Below are 18181 nucleotides of genomic sequence, written 5' to 3'. Positions count from 1 at the left end.
TGGTGCAGCTCGCTCACTCGGAGGAAGACACTGACCCAGAAGACGTAGAACATCCAGAAGCACCAGCATACAATACACGGGGAAAAGGAAAGAAAGCACAGCAGAAGGCAGAGTTCCAGACCATAGAGTCAGGCCCGATTACTGAGGAGCAACTGGGAGAGCCCCTGAGTTCACCAACTCTCGACTTCGAACCTATAGTGCATCAATTTTTAAGAGAGCCTGAAACGATAGAAGATTTCTCAGGCGAGCCCAGACCAGGTCCATCAGGGCATAAACCGTCCCAAGCATTTGATGCATCAGATTTAACAACACTGAATTTAGCAGATATAGCCCAGGACAGTACAGAAGAGTCAGAATGAAGATCCTGGTAGCAGGCCGCGAACAAACGCTGAAACTGCGCCACTGCACTATAGTGGTAGTACTAATTAGTGTATACCTGGGGATAGTTTGGATGCTCGCGGCAGTTGGTCACACAACTACGATGTCGGTAAATATGACACTGATAAACGTAACTCAGACAAAACTAGGTAATGAATCACGCCCCACACTGACCCACGGGACACGACAGCACTCTGAAAAACAGGTTAATTCACGGTACAGAAGAAACGTAGGGTATGGTGAGGCATCCATTGGAGGCCGTACAGTGTATCGAGGACAACAGCGCACACTGGATCTTACAAAAGAGAAAGCTCAGACCGCGGTTCAGGATCATCTGAAATGTGCAATAGGACTGATAGGACATGCTTTAAAGGCAAACATGATACCGAAAAATGAAGGGGTGTTCGTCATGTACTCCTTTGAGTACATGGGACCCGATCCACCAATAAATGTGGATCCTATTGAGTGGGCGGAGAATAATTCGGCGATAAATTATACAGTGACAGCTGAGGTACGTATTAAGTCACCCCATAGTCGTCACAATGCAAGCAGTCCAATAAGCAGTGTAATTATAGCAGGAAAACCAAAAGAGGCATACTGCAGAGTGATTCACCCGCTCTGGTATTACAGTATCTTTGGGAATGCTACCTCTAAACGTAATCTTCAGAGAACTGTCCTGCTAGACGACTACAAGGCTCGTGTGTTTGTGCCCACAGGGCACCCCTACACAGAAATCCGCCAGGCAGGGATTGACTTTGGGGTAAAGATTCCTAAAGACTGTAGCACTGGGTCACTGTGTGATTTGACTGTAGGAACACTTCACCAGAACATGCAAGACGCAATAGATTATGTTAGCATCACGAAAATCACGAAGTATAACAGTACAAACGGCGCTGAATCTCCACAGAACCTGTACCGCCAATGGCTACATGATGCAGCACGCAAGACTGTTACCAACAGCACATGTATGGTGTGCCATAACCGCCTGCATAGCCCCCTGCTTGTGATGCCCACGAGGGGAATCCAAGAATGTGCTAACCCCCCATATAATGAAAGCTATTTGTGCCCTGCAGTATGTCTGCTGGGCTCTGTAGCCAGAACTCACGGTGCAGACTGGATGCGTAAATTAAGTTCCTCCTGCACGTTTCATCCCGTTGCCACACAGGCTACTGATAGTATACGCGTACGTTCTCATCCTCTTGAAATGTTTCCACTGTGCGTCCGTTCTAGAGGTACGGAATATGTAGGGGATCTACCAAAAGCATCGTGTGATAAAATAATGGAGGCAGCACACCCTATAGTTAATGTAATGCCAACCTGTAATGTGTCAGAGTACGGCTGTGAACCCGATATGGTGGTCCAACTGAAGATCCCAAGCCTGCGTCTGGGAACATTACCCGTTGCAGACATCTTTTGGTATTGTGGAGGTACGGAAGTCCTACAAATTCTACCCAGATTATGGCATGGGCTATGTGCCCCAGTGGTACTGGAAGGACGACTCTCGGTAATCGCCCTTAATGACTCATACCTCGCATCCATGTTTGAACCTGCACATTTACGCCGCCCCAAGCGTGAACTCACAAATACAGTAGCTAGAAGCATTTTTACCCGCACTGGTCTTCCAGGCTCATATCGAAAAAAGTACTTACAGGTCACAAACTCCTCAATACTCCCAAAATGGGGTCCGGACACGAATATTTATATAAATTGGGAAGGGATACCAGTTGGAGTTCCTAGCGAACATTTAGCCCTTCGAAGAGGCTCGTCTACAGCTTGGAACATCTTGCTTCCAGCAGTACAGGTACATCGGAACACGGCATGGGTTAATTACATTTGGTATAACCAGCAACGGTTTATTAATCATACCATTGAGGCATTAAAATTGGTATCAGAACAGCTCCATGCAACGACCCTTATGACTGTACAGAATCGCTTTGCCATAGACATGATGCGCGGACCCGATCAGGGAGTATGTGACATGATAGGATCTGATTGTTGTACCATTATTCCATTGCATACGGGCCCTGCAGGCCCACTGGACACGCTGCTATCACAGATGAAGGCGGCTCGGGATGAAATGGTCTCTAATAATGCTTCCTCAGACCCAGACTGGCTTGACTGGCTGTTTTCCTCTGATTGGTTGGCCGGACTCACGCGCATCGGGACAACCGTTTTAATAGTGTTATTGGTAGTTGCTCTCATCGCTTGTTGTGGAATACCATGTTTACGTGCCCTGTTGGACAAGATTGTGCACTCTCTTTTCGGACAATATATGCAGCTCTACATGCAGGACATGAGCGACCCCGTCTTTATGGGCACAGCGGAGGACAATGGAGAAGATGGAAAACAAAGGCAGGAGGCTAATTGTCCCCTGCTGGACAATATGACGTACTATTGTTAAAAAAAGTTAAAAGGTGTTGGTATGTGTTGTTTCTTGTGCGTCTTTTCCTCTCTGTTGTCTCTCCTCTTTGTTGTGTATATAAATGTTGTGTGCAGGATTCATGGCAGCATCACAGAGCCCAGGTGCAGTCTTTCAGTGCAGGCGCTACCATCGCCCTAACCGAATATCTCTTCCGTGCGGGCAACTAAAACTTGATTCACGAGGGCAAGGCTATCTGGAATGGCAGAATCTCCAGTGTGTGGCCTGCTGTAATATGATGGCGGCCTTAGAAGCCCTGCATGAGTCTCGGGATCCACAGGCACGGTGGAAGGTCTTCCACGCATGTTGTACGGACCCGGAGTGGACCTTCAGCATGGAAGCGGCACGTCCCATCGAGCGGCTGCTCACACAGGCCGACTTCTACTATGAGGAAGATAAGTGGTTGGTCGAGAAGTACTCGACACGTTGTGAGCTTCCCTGCAACCTGTCTCTAATCGTGGACACATATTTGCTTCGGCGTCCCATATCTTTGGCTTCTGTGTACGGGAGTCCCCGGGCGCATGGATTCCTCATCACGCGTAATGTTGTCCAGTCTACTATGGTACAAGTAGTGACTGTGTATTTCTGTGGCTACTTTCTGTGGACCTCACATTCCAAAGGACAACGCAGATGCTTGGACAACCTCAAGCCCATGCCTCACTTCTTTTATGCATGGAAGGATAAAGACTCGGAAGTGGTGGCCTGCAAAGGACTAGGTACTGGCATGAAAATGCACACCGACATTTGGGATGCGCTGCGGGCACGCTCGCGCATACGCGCACCCTTGCCAAAGTGGATTTCGGCGTTATACAAACACCATTATTGGTGGTGGAACTGATCGGTGACAGCGTAAGTGCTGACTGGACCTGACGAATTGAGTGTTCTCTGTGTGCAAAATGTCATGAATGTATGTCTGTATGTGTGTGGTGATCCTGGCGAAACAGGCTGTCGCGCAAACGACAAATTGCGGGCAGAGTGGGAATTTTCCCTTACAAATGGCTCTTGAGGGTTTTTCGCCCACTCCTGGTTCACCTTGAGAAGAAGCATAGTGCGAGAATAGGGGGAGTGATGTGGGGTATATGGATTATGTGGATTAGTGATGTGGGGTATATGGATTATGTGGATTATATATAAAATGGGGTATATGGATTATGTGGATTATATATAAAAAAAACAAAAAAAGAATGTATTGCATACATCGGGTATATATGGATTTTATGGATTATATAGAAATCGGGTATAGTAAGAAAATTAGACAGAATAATATAATGTGGAAAAGGACAATAGAATAGGGGTTAACCAGGCGGAGGATGTTAGAACAGTGATATAAAAGCGTACTTGATGCGTTAAAAATACAGAAAAGAATCTAATAATGTGGAACTTAGAATTTTCATGGTCATAGATGTTTCTGATGTCTACTTGACAGTTTTGATGTCTACCCGACATAGTGTCCACGTGACACATTGGACCGTGTAGTGATGAGCTACCTGGTGAAGTGCTGGGAACCTCTCCCGGGGGCTCCATCGTACCCTCTACGGCACGCAAAGTGCCTGGGTCAGAAGAAATTGTGCCTCATCTAAAAGGACATTGTGCATGAATACCATGTGTGTAATGTCGCAAGAAGATGATGAACATACTAAGGGGGATAAGAACACAGAGTAGTGGAACTAAGACATGTACAAGCTGATCGTGAGACTCAAGAGTCTCAAAGGGGGGAGTGATGTCGGAGAAAAAAAACATAATATACCCAGCTTTGAATTATATACCTAGCATTAAATGTAGCTTAAGTGCTAATGTACTCAATGCTCTAAGCTCTGACTTGGCAATATTCTGCTTAAAGAGTAGTGTGTATCTATCAAGAATAATTTAGCCATTTATTACGTAGTAAGTAGTTAACTCTGATTAATAATAGCTATAATAATCAGATATAGCCTCATAGTCTTCATAATAAATATGCAGAATTATTAATGGCAGCATGCTAGCGTAATAACCACACTGGGACTGAAGGAACAGAAAAGAGGAGAGATTTATTGAAACAATAGGAGTTACAACTCAGTCAGCCAGCCTATCCAATGGGATCAGTGGGACCGGAGGGTCAGTTGTAGAAGACGGAATCTCGGGATCCTGAGGAGAAGTTGGAGAATAATCAGTGGGAGAAGTTGGGGGCGAATAGTCAGGAGAAGACTGAGGAAGATCATGAACACTGTAAGGCATAGGCACAAATTCAGGAGAAAGTTGGGGAATGTCAGGGGAATTAGGAAATGAAGAGGAGTCAGAGGAAGAATCACTAGAGGAAATCTCAACAGGGAAATCCTCAGTCTGGACGCCTTGAGAGGTGGTACGTGTCCAATGCCAGTAGAAGGTCTGAGTAGACTGATCACAGGTTGTGGGGTGAAATTGGGTGCTCTGATCAAGACAGACGGTATCTCTCACGATATGGTGAGCGAGGTAAGGAGACTCAGGAATAGAGGATTCAGATAGGTGCTCCAGGAAACCAGTAAGTTCAATGGCCAAACAGGATAGCTGATACTGGCGATAGCGTCGCAGAGCACCCCTGGGACTTCTCCGGAAGATAGCGCGGCGGGCTGACTGAGCTAGAAAAAATAATGGGAAATGAGTAAAGATGAGTGAAGAGCATATTGTGTGACTATGTAGTCAGCAAAAGAGAGCGGGTACTAAGGCAGGAGGAACAAAGTGTGGGAAGTAGGCCAGGTCACTGTGACATGACAGTGATAGGCAGGTAGAGGAGACAATAGCATTGGAATACTAGCAACCAACAGTGATGAAAAGAGGAAAAAAGGATATGAGGCAGCTTAATGGCACAGCCTAGGTTAAAATTAGTAAAACAAAACTTAGATCAAGTAGGTAGAGAGAAAAAAAAGTCATCATGACATAGAGGAAGAGAGCAAGGTACTTACACATTGTTGTGGGGGGCAACGCGCGAGGTCAGGATGAACCGAGGAAGCACCTTTAAGAGGTGATGGTCAAATGAAGTCAATAAGGAAGTGGCGCCTATAAGTAAGCGCCAATTTTTTATAAAAATGGTTGACTTAGCCTAAAAATAAGGGGAACTGGTGAGGAGGAAAATTGACGTCATCAAGGGGAGGATGGTATCAATTTAGGGGCGGGCTCGGGACAAATGCGAAAATAATGGGAACTGGGAAAACGTATGTAAACTAAGGAAGGAGGGACTAAAGTAGCCATACACTGAATATAATGGGAAATTGCTGGAAATATTTAAATTAGAGAAAAAAGGAGGCACCCCGGGGCGCCTGGGGTATAAGTAGAGGGGACTTTGTCGGGGTTTTTGGGAGACCAGCTGCTCTCTTCAGATATGCATGTTGTTGACTGCATGACTGAATAAAGAAAACCTGCTTCTTCTCATCTGTTGACCGAGATCTCTTTTATTTCGGCTAAGTTTTATAGATTGTGGAGGTTATTGGGAAAGCTAAGAGTAATAGATACAAACAAAATTCCACCCTGTGATATGTCCACTCGGAGGGGGCTCTGAGTTCCGACATGAGGAAGTTTAGTTCTAGATCTAAATGGCTCTGGAATTGCACCAAGGCCCATCACAGCCTCTCAGTTCTGTTGAAATTGTTTTCCCTCTATCTGAAAGCAAGGTATATTAAACTCCAATTAATTCCCAGCATACACACTCTTTTTGCGCGTACAGTGTGGAAAGGATTTCTGCTGCTTCAGTGTTTCTGCTCTTGTTTCATAGCCCACTGGAGAGAATGAGAGGATCACTGATGGGCATTGTTCTGTAGACCGGTCCCTCTGTTCTGGATTAATGATTTCTGCTGTTCGTTTTCACGCCGAGGACGCTCGCTTCCTCTGTGCCAAACTGCAGGGCGAGTGGCAACTGATGGCCTCGGTGTCCGAGCTCAGCATAAACTCACAGGACACAAAGCTATTGAAAGAGTCCTTCACTATGCACGAGTTAATTCCTGTAGTCAGGGAAAACAAAAACAAGGGCGAAAGCAGCGTAAAGCTGCCGCTGCTCCCCTGAGCCTTCCCTATTCTGCACGGACACAGCCCAGAGCGAGTCTGAATGAGCTGCGGAGTCTGTGTGCGAAGAAGGCGGGTGACGATTGATGGAGGGGTTAATAGAAGGCTAATGACTGTGGAGGAAAGTGCTGGAGAAGCACTTCAGAGCATGAAATGTGTCAAACCGGCAATGAGACGAGAGCTGAGACCGTCTCGCTCCCTCACTTTTCTCAATCATTCCTTCCTACGCACTGCCTCCTCTCATCTTTCACAAGTTCTACCTTTCTTTCTTGTTCTCCCTTGTTAACTGTCTTTATCTTTGTCCTTTCACGTCCTTTCTGTTCGCTCTATTGTTTGTCCTCCACACAAAGGTTTCCTTTTGCTACTTGCTGAGCATCTCTTATCATAAGAGGAGAAAAAAACCCCTCACTTGACAGGGTGCATATTGGCAACCAAATTATCCACAATTAATTAGCAACAATTCAATTAATTAAAGCTAATAACTTCACACACATCATGTATCGCATTGTAGGGGTTTCCAGACCTCAAGTTACTCTTGCTAATAAACGACTACTATGTCAACAGAAAACACCACACAAGTGCATGCAGCCCCTCTGTGGCATCCGTACCCTCAGAGTTTCTCGCTCGTCTCCCCCCACTTCCCTCCATATGTCTCCGCCTCATTGGGCTCGTTAGCATCGAGGCTAATTAAACAGACAGCTGTTGATGAGCGGCAACAGACAGGAGACAGACACAGTCTCTGACAGCTACAGTCTGGATTTGGGCTTCTCACTTTCATATCAGCAAAGTGTCTGGGTGTGTGTGTATGTGTGTGTGTTTGTGCTGCTTTAATGTGAACCATGAATTTAATATCTCTTTAGCAGCTACATGAATGAAATGCTTAGGCAAACTCGTGTCGTAATGTGAATCAGCATATTAAAGTGCAAAAAAAAGAAAGGAGAAAAAACCAGGCCGCTCCAAGCTCTTACCCAAAAAAAAGAAAAACAATAAAATAAAACAAAGGGAAAGCAGGCTCAGTCAAATGGATCTCAAGGATCATTAAATATCCATGCACACTTCAGCATCCCTTCAGTAGTGATTTCTTTTGATTCCTATATCCATCTGTCTAATAACTCACATCTACAAACTGAAGATATTTGGAAGTCAGACGCAGAAATAAAAAGGCTATATATAGAGTCCTGGCTTCATGGGCATGTGCGCGGCTCATGGTTGAGACTGAGAAAGCCTTGCTGCCAGGGACATATGGCAGATTCTGTGCTGTCACTGAACTCAATCTCCCATAAGCCTTTGCAAGACACCCAAGGTCAGTAAAGGATATACAAACACTCAGAACCTCAAGCTGTTACGTTCACACACACCCACAAAATACATGCTACACTACTCACACACAAATATACATGCATGTAGGAGACTCAAAACAACACATACAACACCACGTGGACACACAACACACACTCACTCACCTTCAGGAACTTGTACAGGAGAAAGGTGAACCAGTTTGTCAGCATTTTCTCAGCTACAGACTCCGTCCTAAAGCAGGGGAGGGGGGGGAAGAAATTAATGTCAAATAAACATTACTTCAAGCTTCAAGAAGCTATGTAATGGCTTGCCTTCGGGACTACTAAACACTCGGTCTATGATCTCGAGAGAATTGAAGGCTGTTTAATTCCACTCTGACAGCAGCGAACTAAAGACCAACGACACCACCTGCGCTAACAAACACAATGCACTCCTGAGCGGAACGCGGCCTGCTAACCGGCACGTGCCCGAATGAATGAGCAATATTACTAAGCCAATTGCTCATTTTCTTTTCTACTCTCTAAAGCAAACCACCAGTCCTCATTAAGAAAATGCACCAATTAGAGTAATTCAGTAACTTTTCTAGTTAAGCAGAAACCTGCCGCATAATAACAACCCTCGCACAAGTCCCTCGGAATGAAGCTAATTAACAGACGAAGTAATTAGCGGACTTTATTAGCACTAATCTGTTAACGAAGGGGGAGAGGAGAAGTGGAAGGAAAGAGTGGGGTAAACTGTTTTCTCCTTCCTTTCTTTTTAATTATTCACTCGCTCACCCACAGACAGATGAAACACACAGAGAAATGAGGCAGTGCTACGTTTAAATGAGGGAGAGGAACAGTGAGCCAGCGGAAAGAAGACTTGAGAGAACATAACAAAGGGAAGGGAAGGGGGAGAGAAGACTGTGCCTGCTCATGTGTGTTTGAACTTCAGGCACTGCTTCTTCTTGTAAATGTGCTGGAGGAAGGTATGGCTAGAGTGAACACAGACAGGAGGACCTGAACTAAACACGCTCTTACACAAGCCTCAGTGGAGAATGCTCTTGCATCAGTCGGATCATGGTTTAGAGCAGCTTTCGGGAAGCTATGTACGTACAAGCACTCGCTAGCTAGACCTTTGGTTTTTACACGTTTCAGGCAATACACTGTACAGCATACAATACTTTGCATATGTACAGTATACACCGCCTTGTAGTGTTACAGCCTGGAAACCGACTTTATTGAGATTATAGGTCACAAAATGTGGAAGATGGACAGAACCAAATACAGAATGAACCTTGCAAGAGATTAGAAACTGCGGCAGAGGTTTAGCATCTAACGACCCTACAGACGAAGCTACACTGGACTGATTCAAAATCAAGAACCTGAATGTGTCAGAGCTGGCCATTCCTCACGTCGACTGAGAGTCTGTGGGAGGATGTGAAAATTGCTCACCATTGATCACCATTCAATCTGAAAGAGCTTGAGCAACTTTTACTCCAGAAATATGGGCAAAAAAAACCATTGTGCTTTAGAAAAGGATAGAGACGTATCACTGTACCAAAGGTGGATAATGACCTGGGGTTGCTTACTTTTGCAGTTAATATATGTCAGCTTTTTTTCTTTATTTTTTTGTGCCAATCTTGTACATTGTACTTTGTAAATCAAAATGTGGAATAGTCCACGGAAGTAGTGAGGGTGTGTGTGTATATGGGTGTGAATACTTCACAGAACAGCCATCATTTTTGCTTAAACATACATCCAAAGAGCAGTTATCGCCTCACCACTGTAATCCAATTCTGTTTCTTCTGTGAGCAGTAATGACTGTTTTTTTGTTTAGAAAGTGTGTATCCATCCCCTATGATCACTCTTATACGCTGCATTTCCTTCTCTGTTCCTCCTTATCTGTTCATCTCCTGCTATGCCTAAAATAACTCTTGTTCTTCACTCTTCCTCTTCATTCTGCAAGCATGTCCCTCTGAGTGCGTTTCTCTCTCTCGCTCTCTCTGGGGGGCCTGTGTGCTCAGGTGTGTAATATTCTCAGACAGAAGTGAAGACATAGAGATAGTGAGAGGAAAGGATTCTGGCGTAAACAGTAACAGCAGCAAAGAGAGGGCGACAAAAGACCTGCCATGTCCTCAATCATCAGCACGTTAAAGCATACGCCGAGTGGCTAACTAAAAACATGCAAGCGACAGCTGCAGGTACCTGCGGAGCAGCAGTTTGGGGTGGTTCTTGCTCTCCAGGTTTTTGTCGATGAGGTCAGAGAGCAGCTGCTTGAGGACTCCTGTAGCATACTCCATCTCCCCCTGCAGTGCACTCATGATGAGCGAGGCCACGTTGCCTCTGTCGCGCATTGAGAACGAGCGCTGGGCCTCCAGCGTGCGGATAAACGTCAGCAGGAAGTGCTTCTTGTTCAGGAGCTGCCCGAACAGCGTCAGGGCCTTCTCCACGTTAGCCGGCACCTGATGGAGGAGGACAGGAGGTGATGCATCATTTCAATGTTAAACGCTCTATTGAGGACACTTTGCGAATCAATTTGTTTTTGGACTGTTTCAGGCACCATCTGCGCAGCCATTTTCAGGGTTTCTCATAGCCGACTAGCTTACGTGGCAGTGCGAGACGCGTCTTTGATTCGTTCTCAACAGAGCCCAGACTAGTCATTATGCTTTAGAGTTGCTTTTGATCTCCAATTCACACTGAGTGTGTTTTATTGATACAGATTGACTCAGTCTGGCTAATAAGCCAGAACATTTGGCTTTTGCAGCAAGCTTCATAGACTAAACAGGCCGCGAAACACTTTTAACTTGTCAGCATAATAAAGAGAGCCTGCTTGAATAGGGTCATTATTAAATCGAATCTACCTTGACTGATATATTACAGCCTGTATTGCTAATTGGCCAGTTTTCATGCAGACCAACAATAACAGCAACAACATACTTGTTCCATGTCTTCTATGAAACAATTAATGACAAAAAGACTGAAGCAAAATATGATCAATATTTCACTGACATCCATGTTGATTTTTTTGTTGTCTTCGAATTGACTAGCCTCATACAATGGGAGTAGCTCAATCAGTGACTCAATGCTGAGCTCATATTCAAGTTAATAGAACCAAGAGGAAAAACAGCCCGCAGTACCATCTAGTCTTTGCGCTTACAGCGAATTTTGCGCAGATTATATTCAATTTGGGTGCAAAAAAAAAAAAAAAGACTAAGAGTTTAGCCATCTCTACTCCCCATTCTGCTTCGCAAACAACATCTTAGAGCTCCATAATACACAGGGGAAATGAGACGGCACTCAGAGCAGCTGCCCCATTCTAACAGCTCCTAAACAGTGGAATAAAGCGCCGCTATCTTTCAGAGAGCATTTATTTAGAAATGTGTGTGTGTCGCTCTCTGGAGAGGCCCGGATTGCAACTTAGTAGAAGCATAATAAGAAATTGATCCATATAGCACAAGAGCTGATTCCACCAGAGATATGAATAGAAAGCCAATGCAACACACCTACTCTACCAATTATGCATCATGAGATGTGCTGTGTGTGTGTTTGTGCGCATGTGCGTGTAAGAGACATCAGTGTAGAGTGGTGCATCAGGAGTCACGTTTACATGCAACCTAATAATCCGATAATAATCCTGTTAGTAGTTGCATCGGAAGAATAACCTTCATGTACACACCAGAACCAGAATAAAGGGGTCATTGAGAATGAATTTTTATGGATACAATTCATTGACTGGACAATCTTGCGTGTGCGCGCATGCATGGTGCATTGTACCTCCATCTCCTTTAACACAGGATGATCCTCGATGCCAGGGAAGAGCACTCTCATAGCGTAGGTCCGGTAGTCCAGGAACGGAATTCCTGCTCCGTCGAGCTCTTGAGTCAGCTCGTGGATGTCAGTCTGCAGTTCAGCAAACGCTGTGGACAGACACATGGCCAGGTTTATATCAAAAGTTCTATAAAAGCACCTTGCCTGTGTTACTCCGAGATCCTGCATCTAAGATAGAGAGATTAAAGGTGTAATAAAGCAAACAGGAACCGACCAGTTTGTTCCTGGATTGTCAGCCACGGTTAGCCGAGGCCTTCACGTAGTCTGAAGAAGATGGAATATGTCCTGACTAGATTCTCTTTACCAATTAATAGCAACAGGCCACTAAAAGTGCAGCCTCTTGTCAGAGGGATTTAACACTTCCTTTAGGATGCTGCAGCAGACGCCTGTTTGTGGGGAGGACAGGCTTTGGCAGGGGGGTGTTTATAATTTCTGACAGGCAGGAGTGTGGGCAGCCGTGTGCCTGTCTCTTTCAGGCACTACAGGGCAGCCGAGGGGGAAGAGTTTAGCAGGCGTGGATGTCAACCTTTGACATCCTGTCTGGACAGGAGAGGCGAATTGTGGGTTATTGACAGGCCCGAGACTCCACTGGCAACTTAATGAGGAAAGCAGAGAGGAAGAAGCGGGAGAGGTGAGAGACCGAGAGCAAGAGAGACAATGCGCAAGAGAGGGAGGTTCATTGGAATGTATTAGTATTTGTTTTGCTTGAAGACAAGAGATCTTTGACAATTGTCTTGTTCCTCTCAGACGTACACCGCTTACCTGTCTAAACAATCAGCACCTGTGTTATTTACTGCCATGACTAACAATCAAAGGATAAACAAAGACATGAAGCACAAGCACAGGGGGGACTTTACTAAAACTAAAGCTACACATTTAAAGTGGGCATAAACAGTACTTCAGAGAACATGGCAATAAACGGGACAACGGGAGCTCTCGCTTTCCTTCCCTCGCACTCAATCTCTGTTCATCCTAGAGATCATTCCTCCTGTTATCTCATAAGCACTAGCTCTCTCTCCTGCTTCTCTCATCCCTCTCTATGGGTCTACATGTCTGCATAATCTCAGGGCTGGGACACAGACGAGGGCATCGCCTCAGGGCAGACCCACACTGAGATAACGGCTGCCTAGTCTCACGCCCTTCACAATGCATACAGAGGGATGGAGAGAAAAAAAAAAAAGAAAGGGGGGATTTTGCCAAGCATTGGCATTAGGAGGAGCTTTTTATGATCAATCAGTCAGTAACAAGCAAACATGCAAAGGAACATAAGAGAAATGAAGAGAGAGGACGAAGAAGATCCTGATAGAGAGAAAAAATGTTTGAAAAAACAAAATCAAAAGGAAAAATAGATGAAAATAGACTGAGAAATAAAAATGATATGGAGAAAAAAAATGTGAAAGGAGAAAAAAACAGAAAGAAAAAAAAGTTCAGAAAAAAGATGGATATAGCAACAAAAAGAACCCACATATACAGAAAAGATAAACAGAAAAGTGATTAAAGAGAGAAGAAAAAAAAAAGTAATTAAAAATGGAAGAAAAAAAGAAGCAGCAAGATACAGAAAAAGTTAGGAAAGAAAGAAAAAAAAAACTAGCAGATAGAAAAGGAAAAAGAAAAATGGCAATATGAAACAGAAGAAGGCAGATAGTGCTTGTCAGTACATTATAAGAAAAGACTTTATAAGTAAAGTGAGAGAGACGGGAAGTGGTCATACCCTCCTTGCACTCGATTGCCACTCTGGACTCCAGGTTGTCCATCTGCAGCTGCAGGCGTTTGAGTGTGCGGTCGGCATCTCGGGACTTGCGCTTGTATGCAATGAGGACTATGATGATGATGAGCAGCAGCAGGCCTCCTCCGGCCCCGATGCCGATGATGGCGGGCAGAGTGAGCAGGCTGTCCGAATAGATCTGCAGCGTACCAGGCGAGTACTCGAACCCTCCAACACGCACCTGCACCACACACAAATACAAACACTTTTTTTTACCAAAATGTGTGAAGTGTGGCACCTCCCCCTGTTTTCAGCGTTTTCACTTAATGTCTCTGTTGAGTGTTCTGTAGTAAGTGGCTGTTAACAGCTGTAATTACCAGGAACACGCAGACTAAAGCTTTTCCCATTAAACCCACTAAGACCTCACACCTCCACACAGAGCACATTAATTAAACAGCCCCGACCACACAAGGCTATTACAAACTACGTTAGGCTCGGGACTAGCACATCTCGACAATGTGCTCGCAGTTTAACCAGGAAGAGGTGCATGGTGGGAAACGTAGTCCGGACAGAAAAGGGAGCACAGTTGCAGCATGTCAGCTTGATATTCAAGTGCATTCGAGTGGTTAAAGAGAGAAACAGAGTGATGGGGGATTTAAGCTGCATGAATGAGAGAAAATGGATGCAGAAAATGAGCCAAGTGAGGCGAAAGCAGAAAACAAAAAAGCACCCTGGATGTTCGGCTCCCTCACCCAGCTCGTATATAGGTCAGAGTATATAGGTCGAGGACAAACATCTGGGCCTGCAGGTCTCAGAGGGGCTCTCGTTCTTTTTTGTTCTGTCTACCCCCTCTCTTTCCTTTCCCCCCCACATCTATCTTTTTTCCTCCTCAGGGCTTTTTGCTCAGAAGGAGAGCAGACAGCTTGGGAAAAATAGCAGCATGCTATTTTAATACCCTTGGTAGATTAAGAAAATTAATGTATAAAATCCGTGAGGGGAAATAAAAAAAAAAAAAAAAAAAGAAAGAAAGAAAGCAGCTCCAGCTTTAAGGACGGAATTTACTGTATTAAAAAAAAAGGCTGCCTCCTAGCACACCAATCATTACTGGCTGTAAATACAATCACCTTTTCTCAAATCTCTACAGACAAAACCATTTAAAATCACATCTGAACATGAAATAAATGGAGCAGAGGTTAAGCTGAATAAATGCAGGGTAAAACAAGAACAAGGCGAAAAATGGAGAAGATGCAATAGAGGATAAATACTCTAAAACAAAAGCAAAAGTATTTTAAAAAAGCATATATCATGGATAAACACACACCCTAAAATGTTTGCTTAATGCAGTTCAGGATGGAAAGTGAGCGAAGATGTGGCATTTAACAGCAGAGTCTAGGCAAGGTATTATCTTTATTCACCTCGAGTCTGAGGAAAATCCGACTAAAGCTGCTCACTGAATGCTTCCAATAAACTGCTCCGGGCTCTTATTAGTTTTTTAATACCACAGCGCTGCTGAATTTCTTGCAACTGACTGGTCAGGTGGTGTTGATTAATTTTCTATAACAGCAGGGCTCGGACAGTAGTGCCAGCAGCAAGGTTTATATTAATGTGCTTGTTCTAATACATTATTAAGTCTTCTACACAGGGACTTGTTTATAGCGGCTATAACATAAGTGATAGCAGGAACTAACTTGTCTCTTGGACGTTTTAACGGCATTAAATGCAACTGTAAGCAAAAAAAAAAGCGTCTTTAAAAAGCAAAAAAGCAATTATTGGTAAACTGCTGCGGAAAAGGGACATGCCATTAGAGGTTAATAATGAGCTGAGCTGCTACCATACCATTACATCAATGATTATTTTCCTGTAACAGAACTGGAACCCAACACTCGAGTATTCTACACATTACCATGATCAGGACCAATCATCATAGGAGAAACGCTGACATTTGAACAGAGGCCACATTTAAATAAACCCTTTTCCTATGGGTGTGTTGAGGGAGAAGGCTGATATGCTTATGTGCCTCAAAAAAAGATAATATTATCATAATGGATTTACCATACCATCAAATGAAATGTTTCAAGTGTAGATTTAGGATGAGATTGAACTTCGCTATGGAGGTATTATTGCAGCAAAACAAAACAAAACAACTGAGCACCTGTGACAGTGGCACTATAGAATTTTTTGGGAGAATTTTTTGCTCTCTCTCAAACACCCCAGCAGTCAAACCTTCTCACATACCATAAAAAAAATCCTGTTCTATAAATCACAACTTGCTGCATATGGTAAATATGTGCACAAACTCCACTGTCACGGGTGCGCAGGTGATTTGCTCCGATAATACCTCCATATTTCTCGTTCATGTTTAAATGGCCCGACGGTAGCGCTGCAGAGGTGAAAGGTTGAAGCCTGTTATGGCTGTGTGTAAACTCACAGTGACTTTGTGCTGGCCGGTGAGGTCAGGCCATTCACACAGCAGCTGAGCCTCCGACACGGTCAACACACACGGCTCGTCTCCTATCAGAACGGTGTAGTTCATCCGGGCGTTACCAGGAGCTGCCGGGATCAAGTTCTTCCCCTAAAACACACAAATGCAAAGGTTTAAGTATGTACTACATGCACACAGATTTGCAAACAAATAAAGCAGCTATAAATCAACAAAGTCAGCTGTAAATCATGGGTGTGTCCCACACCTCACTAAACTTAGACTTAATCTTTAGAGCTGCGGCAAAAACCGGACTTCACCTTCAATCACTGCGTACAGAAGCTGGAGTTTATTAAAAGCCACATTTGTTTGTCTCCACATTGATATTCTGTGGATAAAAAGACAGCTAATCAAACAAAGGCTCTTCTATACGAGCCAATGAAATGCTGGATTCTAACATTTTCATGGATATAGTTAGTTTGCCAATATCCAATATCCCCTCTCCCCAGGGGGCTCATGGCGAGGCCTGGGGTTGGAATAGCGCGAGAAAGGTTGGCATGGCAGTGTGCGCAGAGATATTAACCACCGGAGGGGATCCAATTAAACGTGTAAATAAAGCCCAGAAATAGTGACACACACAAGAACGTGCACGCTCACATGTTGATTTACACACACACACCCAGACACACACACACACCTCGTGATATACCCAGGAGGCCTTGCACAAAGTAGAGAAAAAAAATTAATTGCACGGAAAATCTGATGCACATCTAATTTATCTGCAATTATTTAATGGAATTGGGTTGATTTGCTGCTCTTAATTTCTGTGTAGAGTGAGAGGGGGGGCTCTGCTGCTTGGCAGGAGAGTAGTAATCAAAAAGGTTTCATTACGGAGTTTGATTTAACTATAGGAAGTTGGTTATGGGAGTCACGGTGCTGCTTGCTACGGTATTTACATTCGAATTGGCTCAGGGGAAAAAGAAATATTTTTCCATTAAAAATACCACAACGGGTTTTCAAACTAGGGCTTTGAAGTTCAGGCAGAGAGGGAAAGGAGGAGGGGGTGGAATAAAGTCAGTATCACCAGAGGAGATGGGTTAAAGCATTGCCGGCTCAAAGACGTGAGGAATGAATGCTGGGGAGAGTAAACAGTCTTTCAGATGCTATCGGTGACTGAGAGACAGGCTGCCAAAAAAAAATTGCTTTTTATTTTTATTTTTTTTCCCCCCAATCAGAAAGCCATGAACTTCTTAGTCCTTCATATGTCTAAAGCTTTGTTTGCGCACACTAACACTAATTCACTGGATTTATTCATCTGTTACTGACGAGACGGATTTGAGTGTCGATATTGGACAAAACGATGAGGAAATCTGGCTCTTTTCAAAAGGTTTATCATCATTGCATCATGTTACATTGGGAAATATTTATATTATTTTACGTTTATTCATATTTGTGTACGATTCGAAATAGCATTCCAAGCACACAGCTGGGCAGTTGAGGGTTAATGGTGTCCAGTGTCCTTGCTCAAAGTCGGTTGTTCTTTGGCAGCCAGTATATTTGCAGAGGTGCCAACAGTTCTAACAACAAACGCCTATCAGGTATAGAGAGCAACCAGAATTTCACCAACACAAACCTTACTGTATGTCAGTGAACAAGATGCCTACTGTATTTTATTCCGTCAGATCTGCACCAAACAACTGCAAGAAAACCGTGACCCAGGAGCTCAGTGTGAGCACTACTTAATAACAAGCAGCTCTGCTATGTTTTTGTTTGGTTTTTTCAACCAAAGGGACCACAACCCTGTCTTTTTGTTTTCTATTGGCTCACAAACCCAAGGTTTGTGAATTCACAGATCAATATTCACCTTGTTTAGATGCATTCAATTTTTTTTTTTTTTTTTTTTTTTTTTTACCCATGAGGTCCAGTTTTTGGAGAACTTTTTTGCCCCCTTAAACAAAAACACCAAGCAAAGCAAAGAAAGGTTTTTAATTACTGTCCAAATATCTTTAGCATTAACAGTAGGCATAAAATGTTAGATTTGAACACTTGTAGGTTTCAGGTCTATTTAATGGTTTTGACTCAAAACATTCATTTATTTCTACAGAAAGGCAAAGCAACAGATCAGCTAACTATTCAAGCAC

The 18181-nt window shown here is 43.9% G+C and overlaps 1 protein-coding gene across 1 annotated transcript in view; it reads right to left on the bottom strand.

Moving 5' to 3' along the window:
• Window positions 1-18181, bottom strand: part of plxna1b (plexin A1b) — a 221784-nt gene that overhangs the window by 20092 nt on the left and 183511 nt on the right. Inside the window, exons 19-23 of the mRNA XM_058402390.1 lie at window positions 16050-16193; window positions 13628-13862; window positions 11863-12005; window positions 10294-10550; window positions 8272-8338 (exon numbers count right to left, since the gene is read on the bottom strand). Coding sequence (XP_058258373.1) covers window positions 8272-8338; window positions 10294-10550; window positions 11863-12005; window positions 13628-13862; window positions 16050-16193 — 846 coding nt within the window. The remainder of the gene's footprint in view (window positions 1-8271; window positions 8339-10293; window positions 10551-11862; window positions 12006-13627; window positions 13863-16049; window positions 16194-18181) is intronic.

The sequence above is a fragment of the Hemibagrus wyckioides genome, linkage group LG11, assembly GCF_019097595.1.
Source record: "Hemibagrus wyckioides isolate EC202008001 linkage group LG11, SWU_Hwy_1.0, whole genome shotgun sequence".
In the NCBI taxonomy this organism is placed as follows: domain Eukaryota; kingdom Metazoa; phylum Chordata; class Actinopteri; order Siluriformes; family Bagridae; genus Hemibagrus; species Hemibagrus wyckioides.
This window is presented reverse-complemented; position numbering and strand designations above follow the sequence as displayed.